Source organism: Gymnoscopelus microlampas (assembly GCF_963454915.1).
Source record: "Gymnoscopelus microlampas genome assembly, chromosome: 23".
NCBI classification, from domain to species: Eukaryota; Metazoa; Chordata; class Actinopteri; order Myctophiformes; family Myctophidae; genus Gymnoscopelus; species Gymnoscopelus microlampas.
In genome coordinates, this window is record NC_139960.1 from 31,003,567 (window position 1) to 31,022,106 (window position 18,540).

Genomic DNA, 18,540 nt, shown 5'->3' on the forward strand with positions numbered 1-18,540 from the left:
TTGGGGGGTGAACTATCCCTTTAAGGTTCCGGCAACAGAAGCTATACTGCATGCTTCCATTTACTAATACGTTTCTCTAGCTTTTAAACTACGTTAATATTGATAAGATACAAAATCAGCGTAAAGTGTAAAGTATTTAGCTGAACCTGTTGATCAGAATGACATACAGTAGACAAGAGTTTAGTGTCATATGACACATGATTGTTCATGGACGCTGGCTGGCTGTTGACGGCATGGCTGCCAAATCAAGGTGAAAGGTCACATGAACCCCCGTCCTATTCTGGGCGAAAACAGTTGATCTTACAAGCTCAAGCTGGCAGACTTTTGCCGAAGAGATTTGGTGTAGGGGAAGAATGGAGCAGACCTAGCATAGAGCCCTGGGGGACCCCGGTCAACTAAGTATATAGGGTTTAAGTGGATAAGGAGATTCCAAGAACCCTGGAGTGAAAGGAGGCCCTCAAAGATGCCATGATGTTTACTACGAGGGTACTGCTTCGTCATGGGGCCTATAGAACAAGCAGCTCCCCGCTGCTAGCGGAAATCAAACCAGTGACCTTTTAGTAATGGGACAGGTTCTGCCTGGTCTATTTTTTGGCCGTTAACAAAGCCCAGTCGCGATGCACTGACAGCATGGTTGTGAGGTTGAGTCTCTGTGGGGTGTGTGGGGTTGGGCTGACCTCACCAGCTTTTTATGGATCAGCCACTCAGAGCTGCGCCTCCCTAAAAAAAGACCCTGCATCACCCGGGCTGACGCTTTGCTACACTGATCCCTCTCTTAAGGCCTGAACAGCAGCTGGAGAGATTAGACAGCAGAGTAGACGGACTCATAGGTCCCCTATGCTGTCCCTCTCACACACACACACACACACACACACTCCCTGGAGTTAGCTGGGTCTGCCAACCGGGATAGATCCAGTTTAGACTGGAGTGGTAGAATTGTCTAACCACTCTTTGTCTGGGATTTGTTCGGGACAGCGGCTGGTCTGAGCAGACAATTGCCCCAGAGAGGAGGCACCTTGATCGGACTTGAGGCACTCCCCGTACCTTTGGATCGTCCCAACAGCAAGGGGGTTCCTGTCTAACGCTGAAACTCCTACAGCATATTTTCTACACATCAACGTTCTTATCAGGCCAGGCAACGACTCACTTTTCAATTCTTACAAGTTTTTTTTTTTCACGTGGACTTTCTTCAGAATTGCAAAAAAGGACATAGTTGTCCACTTATATCTCAGACAGTCCGGATTGTTTTTTTGTTTCAATGCTTTTGCTACTGTCGTAGCTTCTCTACTTTACAATCTGTACCTTCTACTTTGAACCGGATTAATCGTCATCTAATCCATCTTCGAACCATGGAGTTTGGGTACCGTCGTGAGCTCAGTAAGTACGAAGATGTCGACGAGGACGAACTCTTGGCCTCCCTCAGCCCAGAGGAGCTGGCCGAACTGGAGAAGGAGCTAGTGGACATGGACCCCGACGACAACGTCCCCATCGGCCTGAGACAGAGGGACCAGACGGAAAAGACGCCGACGGGGACCTTCAGCCGAGATGCCCTGACCAAATACTGGGAGAACGAGACCCGGAAACTTCTGGAAGAGGAGCGAGCAGGAGGAGCAGAAGGGGAAAGTCCCAGGCCGGTCAGTGTGGGTGATAACGTGGATTTGTTGTTTTGGCAAAATGTGGTTTTGATGTAAATTTCCCTGGAAGTAAGAAATAAGTATAGGTAATTCCCCCTGCAAACATGAAACATGAGGAACTATTTAACCATTTAATCCTCCATACTTAGTAAACGAATACTTAGTTGACCAGGGTCGGCTCTGTACTTGGTCCACTCTTTCCCTCTACACCAAATCTCACGCGGCGTGAGCTTGTAGATCAGCTATTTTTGGCAAATGCTCCCCCCAGAATAGGGATGCTAAGGTTCAAGTAAAGGGAGTAATTTTAGACGAGACAAGATACGTAAAATTGCTAACTTAATTTGACAGATAATCACCCCTCTGCTCTATAACAAGTAATTATTGACCTTCAGGTAAACAATTGTGTTAAACTAGAAACAAGATCGTGTCAACGGTCATGTCCAAATTAGGTTGTAAATTGGGTTGTCAATGGAAGAGCAGGGAGACCAAATGTATGAGTTATATTGTATTAACATATTCTACCATTCAGATTGGACAACATAACATTTGATTAACAAAACAACATTGACACAATACAGCTTTAAATGGAAAATGTATCAACTGACTCATTTTAAAACTGAAATCCAGGACGGGGGAGGAGAAGAGGAGTGTGTGACGGAAAGCAACAGCGAGGCAGAGGACGAAAAAGATGGAGACAACGAGAAAGAGAAGAAAGCGTGTACAGACGAAAAAGAGAAGGAAGAGGAAGAAGAAGAAGAGGGAGAAGAGGAGAGTGAGGAAGAGAGTGAGGAAGAGGAGGAAGCAGTAACAGAAGAGGAAGAGGAGGAGGAGGAAGAGACAGAGGACGATAAAGTGAAACCCGGGCCGCCGAAGGACTCTGGCCTGCCGCCGCCACGGGTCTTAAACCCTCAGACGCTCCTGAAGCCGCCAAGGGCGGAGCCTCAGAGGCTGCTGACACCGCCTCCCCCGCCGGCCGACGCTAGCGCAGACGGCAACCCCATCGTGGTGGACGACGCCCTGGAACGAGTCCTTAGCAACGATCCTGAACTCACAGAGGTCAACCTCAACAACATCGATGATATCTCACAGGTAAGACAGCAGTTGTCTACCATCCGTCTCAGCGTCTACCGTACCATTAATGTCTAGTAAGACAGTGGTTCTCAAACCTTTTCATGTCAAGGACCCCCAAATTAATATGCATTTGGCCGCGGACCCCCATCGTAAAATATTGTGTAGTATAGGTACCCCGATACAAGATAAATATTTGGGTTGTTAAATGTTTCAAAAATGTGCTCTACAAGCTCCTAACGCAACTCGTAGTGAGCTTGTAGATTGGCTATTTTCAAATAGTCCAGGTATGAAGGCTTAAAGTGATCAAACTGATTTTGATGACATACAGTATTAACTAAATTTGCTGGGGACCCCCTGGAACCCCCTCAAAGACCGAAGGGAATTGAACTCTGACCTCCCAATCTCAGGGTGGACTGGACATTCTAACCATAAGGCCACCAAGCTGTTTTTTTGACTGTTAAACTTCCAAGAGTATACTGTACATTTGAGCAAATTGTCGATCAGCCTCGCAGCTAACGGGCCCTTGGCACTAGTCCTGTAGGCCCAGTCCATAATCTGTCCATCCTTACATGCACTTTGTTGTATATCAATAGCAAAGAATTGCCAACTCACAACGCACTGTGTTAGATCGGTTTGTCTTTTTTCCCAATGTTTGCCTATCCTACTATCCTACTATAATTCTAGTAACCTCTGTCTGTCTGTAGTGGTAGGTGAAGCTACCCGGTTCTCCTCAGTGGCTGGACCAATTGCTCTGATTTTGCACACAGCCATTGACCATTATCATCTGAACTTAACTGTGAAGCCCGTTTTTCAATTTCATCAAATCTCAGCTTCTTATTAGCGTTTATGTGTCAAACAATGTCGCCTCCCGGGTTGCCAGATCATGTGCGCATATCCCCCCACGGATGCGTCGACCGGGTATGGTCTAGTTTTCACTGATTATGACATGCTCAGAATAGGGATGCTATTTTGCCAATCCCTAGTGTTCACATTTAACCTCAGTTATTTTATGAATTATTGTCCCCAATTGTGATTTTTTTTTGCAGATTAATCTGATTTCAGCTCAAAGCTGAGTGCATCTCAATCCATGTCTGTCCATCTACATGTCACATGTGACACATGTTATAGATACGTGTTTTCTTGTCTGGAACTATATATTTATTAACCACTTTCAACCTGGCATCCCTATTTTGGGCCTGTCATTATAGGCTATTTTGGAAACGGGGCTTAAGTGGTAACTTATTTGTGCCACCCCTTATTTGTTTTCCTGAAATTACGCCTCTGGCTGAGACACCCAGGGAAGCACTCTTCAACATGTGTTGTGTCATAATAATGACATTACTGTATGTTGGCTTGTGCCAAACTAGACAATGAACCCCGTAAACCCCTCCCACAGTGCTGTGTGTATCTGTGAACAATCTGCTGCTAAATGGTCCAAGTGGGATTCATTATGAAGTTGTTTGGAGTTTAAGTGCTCTTCAAGAAAACAGTCAGCATCTTGGATTAACTAAAATGACTTTTAAAAAAGTGAATGGAAGATCAGTGAGTTATAGTGCTTCAAATTCATCCATCTGTTTGCCCATTTAGAAACCACACACACACACACACACACACACACACACGTGTCACACACACGTGTCTCACTCGCACGCACGCACGCACGCACGCACGCACGCAGTGTTGCGGTCTTGTTTCCAACGAGGTCCTTGATATTCAATTCATAGACATATATAGTGGCACCACAGTTCAAATATCAACACAAAAAAAACAGAAAAAGATAACATTATGTACAACAAAAAATGAAAAAGGGGGGAAAAAATTAAAAAAAACTATATGTACAAGAACAGGGGAGGGGTCGTCTGTCTAACGGGAAAATAGTACTACGTCCTTTCTTGGCCTCCTTCTTAGCTTTTCATTCAATTTTTCCAGTTTTATTTTTAGACAGATTGACAGATCAGCAAGGTTATGGAAACATTTACTCGTGCAACATTAACGACTTGTTAACGACATACTGTACAACCTGGACAAAGCAAAACATTTGATCTTGAACTGTGATAGATGTATTAATTAATCTCTTCGGTGAAGACTGCACTGTAAAAAATACATGCAAAGGTTAGCAGAGAGTGACCTCTGCTCTTCTCATAATCCTGGGATTAGCATTGTGTCCCTGGGTAGAGTTCACACATTCTTGAAAGACTTTGCTGTACATTATTGAAAGGTTTATAAATCATAAGCCAGTCCCATTAGTATTATTTACAGTTGGAAATATGATAGTGTAGGGGAAGTAGAGGGTACATCGTGAGGCTCTGTTGGGGTATGATCTTACATAGGCGAACATGTGGTTCATGTTTTTAATTAATTTACAGCCCTCCATTTGTAACAAACCATGATCCAGTTGGGATTTCAAAATCTCCCATTAACCGGTTCATTCAGTTTTCCATAATAATTTCAGATGTTTGGGTCTGATGCCGATCACGGTTTTGGAGTGTCCTAGGCCACCGATTACTGACTGACATCTTGTTGAAATGTGCTAAATTGTTTTTAAAGATTTCATCAAAGTTTCTATTATTAGATATTATATTAGAACATTTAACTTATAAGCAAACAAACAATTGAATAAATAAACAAATAACTTTTTGATAAATACAAAATAAATACATTTAATTTATTTAACCACTTAAGGAATGACTTTGCCCATTTTCAACCTTCATATAATTGGTCCTCACTAATGCTCATGATAAAATGGTATAATTTGTTTCTACTCGGTCTGTCTCTCATAGGAGGGCTGTGGACACTTCAGAAACCCGCCTACCAGTGACATCATCGTTAGGCAGGTTTTTTTTCGAACAATATTTGTCTTTTCTTTTCTTTTTTTATTAATGCGAGAACAACGGCTTATAATAGCATGCTAACTTTCCAGGAAGCCTGCAGTTTCTATTAGCTTGGATTCTCCATCAATGATGTCACTGTTAAGCAGGTTTCTGAAATGTCCACAGCCCTTCTCTGAGAGAAGACAAGAAGACAAAAAAATGTACCATATTATAATGAGAATTAGTGAGGACCAATTATATAAATATAGGTAGAAAATGGCTGAAGTCGTCCTTTAGGCCCTATTCAAAAAATATATTAAATAGCCGATCTTCAAGTTCATGCTCAAGCTTATAGAGCACCGAAGTCTGACGTAATTTATACATCCTAGGTTTGTCTACCTACCTGTGTTCCGAAAATAAACAAATGACCCCGGCAGTTTGACTCTTATGGATATGAAGCATCAACTGACGGTGAGAAAACGATAATGTTACTTCCGCCGAATTAGTTACATTTTCGCCAGACACAGACTGTATCAAATATAAGTGACTGACTATCATAAACGATACAGAACCTCCTCCCTGACAATATCGCCGAGACAGTTTGTTTATTTTTGGACCACAATTCTTATATGAGACGTTTCTATGATGACCCAATGTTATTGACTTCTGAACTCTATAGATTGGCTTTTTTATGCGTAGGGACAGCAGGGTGAAAAAACGATGGTCGGCGCAGGGAAGAGGAGCGCACCAGCTTGTCTGTACCATAGAAATGCACGGCACACTGGCGCTGCCAACTGAAAAGGTGTTCTCTGTTGACACGGCCCCTAACTGCCAATACCGATGGCACCCAAAAAGTCAAATAATGGACGACATATTGACCAAACTGATATATTGGTATTGCTGTATTCATTTGTTTACCTTCCTCTGCTCCCATAGGGAACTCTGATCCGGTTCTCCGAGGCGCTGCACTCCAACACGCACGTGAGAGCTTTCAGCTTGGCGAACACGCGGGCAGACGACCCCGTGGCACTGGCCATCGGCAAGATGCTGCGAGAGAACTCCTCCATCGTCAGCCTGAACATCGAGTCCAACTTCGTGACAGGGAAAGGTGTGATGGCACTGGTCCAGGCCCTGCCGGGAAACCACACCCTGACTGAACTACGCTTCCATAACCAGAGACATATGTGTGGTGCACAGGTCAGTTTGACACAATCATTAGATATTTAACTGACCCCTTAACCAAGTGGCACTTAAAGGTGCCACAGTAAATATATGTTCGTTTTTTTTTGTTCAAATAAATGTTAAATAGGTCTATATTCTGATAGTAGGCCTCATCATATAGTGGTTGTTCAGTAACAGGGGTCTCCTCGTCTCTTCAGCTCTGTAGCTAAAAGAAATTAAGCTAAATTGCACATCAGGATACCAGGATAAAATTTAAATTGGAAATGGAACACAAGCTAATAAATGATCTTTGTGGGGGTTCTCCCCCCCTGAAAATGTACTTTCTGTTTATTAAAGACCTGGAGAGACAAGGGAGACTGTTACTGTTGCTGAACAAACAATCTATAGCAATGATTACTATCAGAATATAGAGCTTTAAGTTTTTAACAAGAAACGGTAACTTGTTTTAACCAAAGAATATCATTTACAGCACCATAGGTAAGTCAGTCTGTCTACTTCATTAGCTCAATAATACACATTGAAGCCATTCTATTAGTAATTAGACCATAACCTTTCTCTGTGTGCCAGGTGGAGATGGAGATGGTGAAGCTCCTGCGAGAGAACCACACCCTGATAAAGCTGGGCTACCAGTTCAACCTCCCGGGTCCCAGGATGAGCATGACGGGCATCCTGACCAGGAACCAGGACCGCCAGAGACAGAGACGTCTGCAGGAACAAAAGCAGCAAAAGCAGCAGCAGCAAGGCCAGCAGGGGACACCAGACGGAGCCGTTAACCCGCGCACCACTGTACTGGTATGTAACTGAACACACTTGGTACTTATTGAGTTGTAAGCCTTTAGAGAAAGAAAACAAGAAAAAAATTACAGTCATAATAGCAGCTTGTAAGCTAAACTAATCACAATAATCTTGGGGGATTTAGGGCAAAAAGTGTTGTTTAATGTGCATTCTGTTATGAATTTGTTTTATCTGGCTTGAATGACTGCTGCTGCTGTAGAAAGTAGACTCCATCTATAGCTATTTCCTTTAATAGAGGAGCAAATAAAACATTGGGAAAAAAATGCCCCAAAACCTATCAAATACAAAATCGAGTTTTTATCTAACCCTAACCAGACCATTAAAATAAATGGTTTTCAAGTATTCTCCTACTCCTTTTTTACAGGCACGCTCCCTTTCCACAGCCACGCCCCCTTTCCTGGGTAGGGGTATAAATATGAAAGGAAGTGCACACCCCTTTATCGCAGCCTGTTTATAGAGCAGCTTTGCTAAAGCAAGCTACAAAAAATTACACCCAATCATTCTATCATTCTAACAAAAAGAAAGCTTTTCCTAATATAACACAGCAGCCGTGTTAAGTGGTCAGATGGGTGGCCATTATCAGAGCATGTCTATTTTAATGATCAATCAATCGAATGTGTTCTGACTTTGATCAACGGAACTAACATACTATACTTTAAGTTCTTATTGATATCACTATGAAAACACATATTTCAAGGGTTTTAAGAAAAGATACAAGATAAATATTAACATCTTAGTCTTTTGCCAATAATTTAGGGGCCCACTTATGAAAATGGGTGATGTGTTCCTTTAAGGCCACCTCTGGCTCAAGTGTTGAAATAAGACTATACTGTATGTCTGTTCATGGCTTATAGCCACAATTCTCAACCTGTGGGTCGGGGCCCACTGGTGGGCCGTTAAGATATTTCAAGTGGGCCCCCAAATAATTGGTGAAACACTAATATTTGAATGATAATATAACATTAATATTTAAAAGAAAACGAGAAACCAATCATCTCGTTCCTCTCTCTCTCTCTCGTTCTTCACAGAAGGGAATGTCCAGCTCATCTCCTTACAATTCGCCGTGTTCCTCCCCGAAACTCGCCCGTTCCGCTCCGCCCCCGAAAAAAGACACTCCTCCCGCTCCCTCTCCTCTCCCTCCTCCTCCTCCTCCTCCCCCGCCTCCTCCTCCACCACCACCCCCTCCCCCGGCCCCTCCCTCCAAGAAGAAGAAGAAGCAGCCCACCAGGAAGATCGCTGAGGTGATCCGGGCGCACGAGGAGGAGGCCGGCACAAAGGTACCGGCGTCCAGGACGTCGAAGGGGAAGAAAACAAAGAAGAGCAAGGAGGAGAAGGAGAAGGAGGAGCCGAGCAGCATCCTGAAGGAGCTGAAGAGCGCCCTGAGGCCTGTGGGCGCGCCGGAGGAGACCCGCGGCAGCAGGCCCTCCACCCCGCTCAGGTCCGCTCACGACAGCCTGATGGACTCCATCCGCAACAGCAACGTCAGGAGTCTACGACAGGTGAGAGGAGAGTGTGTGTGTTTGTGTGTTTGTGTGTTTGTGTGTTCGTGTGCGCCAGTGGTGGAAAAAGTACTCAAATTCTTTACTTAAGTAAAAGTACCAATACTGCAATATAGAAATACTCTGTTACAAGTAGAAGTCCAGAATTAAAAATGTACTTGAGTAAAAGTACAAAAGTATTGGCATCAAAATGTACTTAAAGTACCAAAAGTAAAAGTACTAAATATTTGAAAATAGCAGATCTACAAGCTCACAACGCGTCGCATCGCATCTATAATATTGTGAACTATAATATAATAGTTTATGTCTGAAAAGTAACTAGTAACTAAAGTTTTCAAATAATTGTAGTGGAGTAAAAGTACAATATTTGCCTCTGAGATGTAGTGGAGTAGAAGTAAAAGTATTGGAAATTGGAAATACTCAAGTAAAGTACAAATACCTCAAAATTGTACTTAAGTACAGTACTTAAGTAAATGTACTTAGTTTCTTTCCACCACTGGTGTGCGCGTGTGTGTTTTCATGTCAATGAGCCTCAAATTGATATGTATTAGGATGCAGACCCCCATCTGAAAACAGCTGATGGACAGTAGCTAGTACAGTAGAGAGAGAGAGAGAGAGAGAGAGAGAGAGAGGGGTTACATGGTGGTCATTATTGTTACATCTTGTGTGTATAGTTACATAAGAGTTTGTTTGGCTTCTTCAAACATTGCAGCAGCACAGGTATAGACCCCTTAACAGACGACGTCACACTGATAAGAACCAGTATGCGTGCAACCAGTATGCGCGCAATGAAACCCATTCTGTCAGGTCTCGCTAGGACGCGCCTCACTAGCCAACACACAATAGGGGGTTGGGGTGTGCTGAAACCAGCGCACCCCGAAACAACAGGTTGAGAATTTATTGCATGAAATAATCACCCGTGCATCCGGTCTCAATGTTGGTAAACAAATAATTGGTCTATAAACAGTAATTAAAAGGCAAAAAAAAACAAGGCTAATAATGTACATTGAACTGTGCATCACATGCAACTGTGATGGCAACATATATACTGTGTACAGATGGGAGAGAAACAGTCTTGCGCTTAAGGTGCCAAAATGGAACTGTGCTGTTCATTAGGTTCTTTATCCTGGGCCGTCGACGTCTCAACATTTTATCATATTTAGCACCTAATGTAACATCTAATGTAAACATTATGAGAGAGAGAGAGAGAGAGAGCGAGCATGTACAGCCTTTGCATGGCTTCCGCGGGTGGCACACGTTACACCCCGTGCCAGTGCCACCTCCATGATAACGCCACACTAGAACCGGTAGCTTTGTCCTTGTTGGCAACTAGTCAGGAAAAACCTCTCAGTGAATCAGAGAGATAAGACATCTGGTTGGTAGTGACACAATGACACCATAATGACAGAGGGACTTGGACATTGAGATCGGTCCATTCCTAAATTCCTCGGCCATTGTCAACACCAGCCAACAACATCCTCCAGAGAGGGTGGTTGCTTGGTGACCTAAAGGCTGGAAGAGCAGACATACTGTGTAGGCTAAATATACTAGAATCTAACTGGTGGAATGAGTTATTTTTAGAGCCAGGCCGATATATCGGTTTGGCCACCAATATCAGCCTTTATTTGATGTTTTTTTGATGACCTCGGTGTCGGCAATCATGCAGGCACTGTGTCCCCATTTTAACCTAATTTATATTGAGAATGTCTTCAGAGGTGACACATTTTCAGAAATGTTCACAAACAGACAATCTACAAGTTCACAATGTGTCGCAGCATGATAAAAACATTTTTTTTTTCAAATTCAATAGAATAGATTGTTCACTTTGTTGACAAAATATCAGTCAAAATATCAGTCAAAATAGCAGTCAAAACATTGGTAATCTGTGGTCTATCTTAGGCCAAGGATCACTCATTAGCTGAGAGACAGCTATTATATGCAACAAAAAATTATGTTGCATATTAAACTCTTTCTATCATTTCATGCAACTTGATAAGAGGCTTTCAAAGCTTGCTCATCATAGTTGAGAGATTTGAGACTAGCTTGGAACTGAAGTGACTATGGGTTGTCTCTCCAAGTGATGCTGCAACTCTAGTTACTTCGTAGATTAGTTTGACAGCACTATCATCAGTGTTGTGCAATTTAAATTGTTTATTTGTTTGTTTGTTTGTTTACACGTTATCTTTTCCAATAACATTGAATACGTTGTATTCATGTCAATTTGTATTTTCAGACATTTCAATCTTCTGTAAAAAATAATAATAAAGTGTTCCTATCACACAAAAACTTGGACCATGTCCATGTGGTTCCATTAGTACACTCTCAAGAGTTATGGGGGTCCTTGAAATTAAAAAGTATGAGAACCGCTGGTCTAGGACTCTCCAAATTCGGGATCAGCATCGAGCACAACAATCTGGCATGGATCAGGCTCTAGTTATTTTCCAGCCTGGTCTCCAGCATAATTAAATGTGATGGCTGTTTAACTTTAACAAGTGCTCCAGCTATCACAGTGCCATCATAGCCCAGAGGTCATTAACGTGGATGACACAAAGCCACCGGCCTGTGAGTCATCGCCCTGGCCCTTCTACTCTGGACCACCAACAAGCAAGTAAACATGCCAGTAAACAGATTTGTATAAGCCTAGGTAAACAAACACCATCTAGTGGCTGAAATTGAAAAAACAAGGTTGAATACATCAAATCCCATGGTGCACTCGCACTTCGCTCGTGCCTCGTCGATTTGCTCATGCGTCATTGCATTTTGAGCATGAGTGTACTGCATTTCAAACTTTATGCTCATGGCTTGAGAAAAAACTATACAACCTATATTCACCAGTAAAAATACAGATATTAAATAGAATTAAACAGTGATAAATACTAATAATACAAGTGTGGGGAAACAAAGGGTTATGTCCATTAGCAGCCTGGCAAAGACACAAATAGATTACAGGTTAATTGGCAGTCCAGCAAAACAGACAATGTCAGTAAATGACTGACTCACTCCCCATTGTTGAAACACTCACGCGCGACAGTACAGTCACTACAATGTCTTTGTATGGGTGTACAGAAGCTGAACAGAATGACAAACAGATATGAGGATAAGAGAGGATGAAGAGAATCACAATGTGACCAGACCACAAAACATTATACTAGGAACAGAGCCGTTCCAAGTGAACCACTAGAAAGTAGGCTACAGTGCGGTCAGACAGTTAGTGGGTTTACCACAAACACACACAGCTTATGATCAGGTCATAGGCTTGAATCATACTACCGTAATCCTATGTTGCAAGTCATCCTCTCCTACTCCACAGAAATGACCAATAAAGATAAAGAAAGCCTAATAAGAGAACCAGGCACAGGTGCATAATACACTCCTCAACTTCCATGGTAACAATGACCTTCAGAATCAAAATTCAGCTTTAATGTCACAGGTTTACAGAAGTAAAAAAGTGGGTGAAATTCGTTTTTGTGCAAGGGAAGAAGAAGGGCGGGGGGGGGGGGGGCATGGGGGAAGAGAGATCAATCAAAGAAAACAAACAAATAATCTACATATTTACACCTAGTGCCTGAGATAACATATAAAGGTGCGTGACAGTCAAACCTGCGGTTGCGGTTTGACTGTCAAAAGTCAGGAGGTACATTTACAGTATAGTTGCCTTCAGAAGCTGGAAGGAGTTTCCTTTTAGGGACAAGGGAAGGTCATTTGAGACTGGTCAGACTTAAAGCCTATGTAACTTTCCTCTTCTACCCCAGATTTGAACCCGGTTTCCTGCACAAGTGCTGCATTTTTTTTTTTACCATTGAGCTAATAGAGCCTGCCGGCTTGGCAGGGGATAAAATGAATCTTGACCATCAGGTCAAAATTCGTGTCAGATCCTGTGTCTAGGTGAGACACGATCTAAATGCACCGCACAACTTTGAACTCTTCTTTTTTTTTTACTGTATGAAATGTGCTATACACACACAGCCTTCTTCCCTGCCTTGGTTATGTACTTACAGACTGCCTGCTGTGTACACGATAACCTGAAAAGGAGAAATTGTGACTTGACCTTGAATTCATTTTACTTCTATGGCCTGCTTCTGTTGAAATACTGCTGGTTTAGATTAAATAACTTGGCATTTAAGGACTTAATCTGCTTTATTTACAACAGTGGTTCTCAAAGTGGGGTCCGGGGACCCGCGGGGGCCCTTGAGGGACGTACCCAGCAAAATGTATTTCAAAATCAGTTTAACCACTTAAACCTATTTCATACTTTGGCTATTCAAACATAGCAAATCTACAAGCTCAGTCATGATAAAAAAAAACTTTTTTTTTGGCAATGACAGTATTATTTCCACATTTCCATATACAGGTATACCGTTTTATTTGAGTTTCCAGAGAAAGAAGGCACTAAAACAACATCATCCCCACCTGTGTCGGGGAGAGGCCCTTCCTTAAAAAATCGATACATTTACAATTAGTTCACAACAGACACTGAAGCTATTTTTCAGATGACATCACAGAGTACATCATGATCAGGAAAACATAAATAAAGCCATCTTAGCACAGATGTACCACGTACCGTAGGCCAAAACATTAGGACATTAGGACCACGTACTGTATGCCAAGACAGAGATATTAGGACTGGAGAGATATCAGTCTTCTGGGCTTAAGGCTGAGCGACTCTGCAACATGAGTGAAGGGGTGGATCTTCTGGTGGCGGTGCATTTGTGTGTACAACTATGTTGAACTCCACGCGACAGCTTGACACCTTTGCATGCGTTGGCTACTTCCCCTCAGTCGCGCATGTGTGACCATACCCTTTAGACAGCTAAACGACAAGGACACCAGGTGAAGGCTATTAACGTGCTGGGGCTTCCCAGCGGACAAAGGGCCCGTAACCACCGCTCTGCTCTGTCAGGTGTGTGCAGGGCATCTCTTAACGAGGCGGGAGTTTTATTTGGTGTCGGTGACACAGTGTCGAAGGTGTGCGCACGCGTCATCATCTCTGTGGTTTGAAAACGGCACGATCTGTCAGCAGCCAACACTGTGGTATGATTACAATGCTTTTACTGCTGCTGGGGGCGGCGCCAAGCACGGTGCATGTTGGGATGTTAGATGGGAGGCGAGAGGAAGGGGGAGGAAAAGAAAGGAAGGAGATAAAAAGAAAGATGAGACAGTGAGAGAGACAGAGAGAGAGACAGAGAGAGACAGAGACGGAGAGAATTAAGGGTTTATTTGTCATACACGCAGTGAAATGTTGGTGGGACATATTCCACAGAGACTGTCCTAACACAACAATACAACAAGATAATACAAATAAAATACTGAAATAAAAAACAATGCTGTATGAGATGGAAATAAAGTTAAAGTACAGGAACAACGGCGGTACACTATCCAATATATTTTAGCATCAGCGTGAAATTTTTGTAAGAGCAGAGAGAGAGATAGAGACAGACAGAGAGGTGTATGAGAGCGGGATGACAGGAGCAGAGTGCCTATGGGAAATAATGTGGATGTCAGCTGGTGCCCTCAACCTGTCTCACAAAGAGACGAGAGAACAGAGCGAAAGAGAGGAGGAGAGGAGAGGAACAGAGGGATGGATGGAGACAAAGACAGACAAAGAGGAAAACCGGGGTGAGCGAGGACATGTCACCCACCGCTACGCTCATCCATGCAGAAGAACTATTTTGGCATATAGGACCAGAGTATGACAATTAAAGTAGATTAAATGGGCCTGCGCTCAAAAAATACAACAACAACAACAATGCTTTGATGATTTGGGGGGAGTGGACCCTTTCCAAAAATCTCTTCTCCCCTTTTTAGAAAGGAGAGAATGGGTGGTCAACTTGCCCTTTGCATTTTCCCTTTATGAGATGAACAGCAGGAGGGAATAAATGGACTGGATGGTGCAGGGAGAAGCGCTGGTGGGATTCTATCCTGTCATGGCGAGGGTACAGTACAGACTGTTAGGTTCTAGAGGGGTCCGTGGGGGGTTTCAGGGGGTCCCCAGCACATTTAGTTAATATAGTTTTACCACTCTAACCCTATTTTATACTAAGACTATTCAAAAATAGCTGAAATAGCAGGAACATTTTTTAATTTCGTTTTAAATAATTTAGAAAATGTTTATGCCTTCTTGGGGTCACTCCCACAAACAATTTTTAGATGGGGGTCCGTGGCCAAATACATATTCATTTGGGGGTTGTTGACATGAAAAAGTTTGAGAACCTCAAACTTGTTATTTATGAGCATAGACCTTCGGTTTTTATATTTGTTGGTGGGGGTTTCATGGCGTGGCTCTGCAGGAGACTAAGAGGGTTGTGTGTGTGTGTGTGTGTGTGTGTGTGTGTGTGTGTGTGTGTGTGTGTGTGTGTGTGTGTGTGTGTGTGTGTGTGTGTGTGTGTGTGTGTGTGTGTGTGTGTGTGTGTGTGTGAGCTACTGTAATTTCGTAAACCGCTGCTCCAATCAGCACAAAATATTGTATGTACACTGCCAGTAGGCCAAATGATTACCACGTTTTAATTGTTTATTTCATAATGGAAGTATCTATCTATCTATCTATCCATTTATCCATCCATCTATACGTGTGTACCGTCCTTCTCCAACGCTAAAGCTAATGTTTTCTCTATCCTTTGGCTATAGTGATACAGACAGATTGTAACTCCTTGCTATAATGCTTACAATGGAAAATCATCCCTGCCCTCCAATGCAGGGGTCCCCTAGCTGTGACATTCCGGCCACTTAATGCAGTTATTTATAGGAGCGCCTCAGTGGAGCTCTGATAAGGGAGATACAACTCGTTTCCACAACACGCGCCAACAACGAACCTCTTAACCTCGTCATCTGTTGACATGCGTGGACAGTCTGGAAAGACTGGCATAATGAAGAGGTTAAAGCAATTAACGTTTCACACAGTTAAAACCCATTAAGAGGCTGATTCTACAAATTCCTTCTAAATCAGTAGTTCTCACACTTTCAAGATTTTTCTAAGATGTTCAAAAATAGCAGATGTACAGTACAAGCTTGCTGTGCTGTGAGCTTGTATCTGCTATTTTTGAATAGCCCACGCAAAAATATAAAATGAGTAAATGACAATGCTTTCCCAGTTTTAATGGGTTAAAAGGTTAACTGAAACCTTCAATGCACAAAATGTTAGACTTATTTTGAAACATTTAGTTTTTTCAAGACAAGACATTGCAAACATCACAAAAAGTCATATACAAATGTGTGGTTATTCAGTGATACAGCTCAAATTTGTCAACACACTATGATGTATGATGAAGTATGAATCACGTTTTAGTTGGACAATCTAATAATTTGACCAGCGCTATAAAGTCATCTTTTGTTCCACAACTTGCCTCAACTTGCCAATACACTACTATATTGTTGCTGTCGGGCAGAAACCTCCATATTTCTGCTTTTTATGTATTTTTTTTCTCTTCATAAATTAATGCCCTACTACTTTGTTGTGCAACAGTGATGCCGGAAAGCAGCAAAAACAGACGATCTACATGCCAATCTGTTCACAATACGTGTCGTATTGTGAGCTTTTTTATGTTTTTATTTCCACCTGTAATGACAAGTTTGCGGTGTCTGTTAAAACTGACAGGTCTGTTGTGTGACTTTTCCAGGTGGAACTGCCGCATCATCTTAGATAACGGAAGAGGAACCTCATTGGTCAATTTGTTACCGTGGAAATTTGAATAATGGGACAATAAAGTTGGCAACAACGATGACAGGACAACATGAACATAATGTTGGGATTGCTATGACAATATGAGACGAATGCAAAAAAGAAAAAGGAAAAAAACTAAAGAAACAAATTTGCACTGACATAATTGCTTTACATTTAAAGAAAAAACATATTTATGCTTATCAAAATGTCATATTTGTATTTTGAGTTTGAATTATCTCTGAATTTGTTTACTGTTTTCTAATTGTGAATTTACTTGTAAAATTGTACATTTTTGGAGTTACTTGGTGAATTGTTTTAAGTCATACAAAAATACAGCTATGTGGTGTTTTCATTCATTCTGGTTCAAATTGATTTACAAATGGTAAATTTGTAGTTTGAAAAGCTTTCTAAAATGGTTACTGTAGCACAGTGGTTCCCATCCTCTGAGCCCTCTCTCTCTCTCTCTCTCTCACACACACACACACACACACACACACACACACACACACACACACACACACACACACACACACACACACACACACACACACACACACACACACACACACACACACACACACACACACACACACACACACACAATAGATTAGATTATACTAACAGCAGAATATGTCAGCACTCACTGCCTTAAACATGTAGTAGCCTAATGTTATAAATAAAGCATACCTACCAACCTCAGGGGGGGGGGGGGGCTTTATTAACATAGGATCCATAAAAAAACTAAAAGTAGGCCTACAGAAATTGATTGGAGCAATAAATGAACCATCTTTCCACTAATTACTTAAAAGTGACTATCTCTTTATGATTGCATTCAATTACAATGTATCACTTAAATGGAGTGTATGTGTACACTGTATGTAGGGCTGGAGTTTATCTAGACATAATATACATAAAGCGATAGTAAAAGAGTAACATTCCCACTCATATTTTTTGAGGCGGGGGTGTGTGCCAGAATCAAAGTGGCATGGCAAGAGAGACAGAGCGAGACAGAGTGATAGAGAGAGATAGAGAGAGAGAGGGAGAGAGGGAGAGACAGACTATTCACACGGTCACACCAGTCAGTCCAACAAAAAACAATCAAATACTGGCATGGTGATTCGCATATCAAGAAGCCAAGGAACTACGCAAATTAACATTAATGGCCGTGGTTGCCATTATTTAATAAACACAGAAGCACCCGGGAGGAAGTGGACTAAGAAAGCGGAGGAGCCAAACAGAGTTCCTGTTTCTACACAAAAAAGGAGATGGTGCCCTCACAGGCAAAAACAAAGGAAATACATTTATATATGTATATGTATATGTATATATATATTTCCGTGTGTGTGTGTGTGTGTGTGTGTGTGTGTGTGTGTGTGTGTGTGTGTGTGTGTGTGTGTGTGTGTGTGTGTGTGTGTGAGAGAACAACTCTCTCCTTTAATTCTGCAGCTGTTCAAAGTCCATGTCAACAGCATGGACAGACACAACATCAGGGTTAGCTAGCTAGCTTTGACAAGTTGTTTAGGCTATCTGAGGGTTTTCTTTTCATCATAAAACATAAAATGTTTTTCAATTGAAATCAGATATCTTATTTCAATTGAAAAAAGAAAGGCAAAACGACAAATGTGCTACATGTTTAGTGCGTACTGACCTTTAGCAGAGCGAGTGCTTGAAGCAGCAGCTCTTCTTTACTCATGTGTTCCCTTGATCAGAATGAACCCAACTCCAACATGTGAAAAGAAAAGAAAAAGTTTTATAAAGGACTGTACGCTATAGACATGACCATCTGGTGGATCTGGTCTCAGACAAGATCAGAGAAGTACAGGAAGGGACAACAAAAATGTATAAACACAGCACTGTAAAACCATCACAATGACACACGTCAATTCACTGCA

The 18,540-nt window shown here is 42.1% G+C and overlaps 1 protein-coding gene across 1 annotated transcript; it reads left to right on the plus strand.

Moving 5' to 3' along the window:
- The first annotated feature begins 823 nt into the window (after window positions 1-823).
- lmod2b (leiomodin 2 (cardiac) b) lies at window positions 824-17,004 on the plus strand. Its single transcript, XM_084049487.1, has 6 exons — window positions 824-1,634; window positions 2,262-2,723; window positions 6,452-6,712; window positions 7,265-7,489; window positions 8,521-8,991; window positions 16,605-17,004. Exons 1-6 carry the CDS (start codon window positions 1,350-1,352, stop codon window positions 16,629-16,631), a joined length of 1,731 nt encoding a protein of 576 aa, XP_083905613.1. The 5' UTR covers window positions 824-1,349; the 3' UTR covers window positions 16,632-17,004.
- The last annotated feature ends 1,536 nt before the right edge of the window (window positions 17,005-18,540 follow it).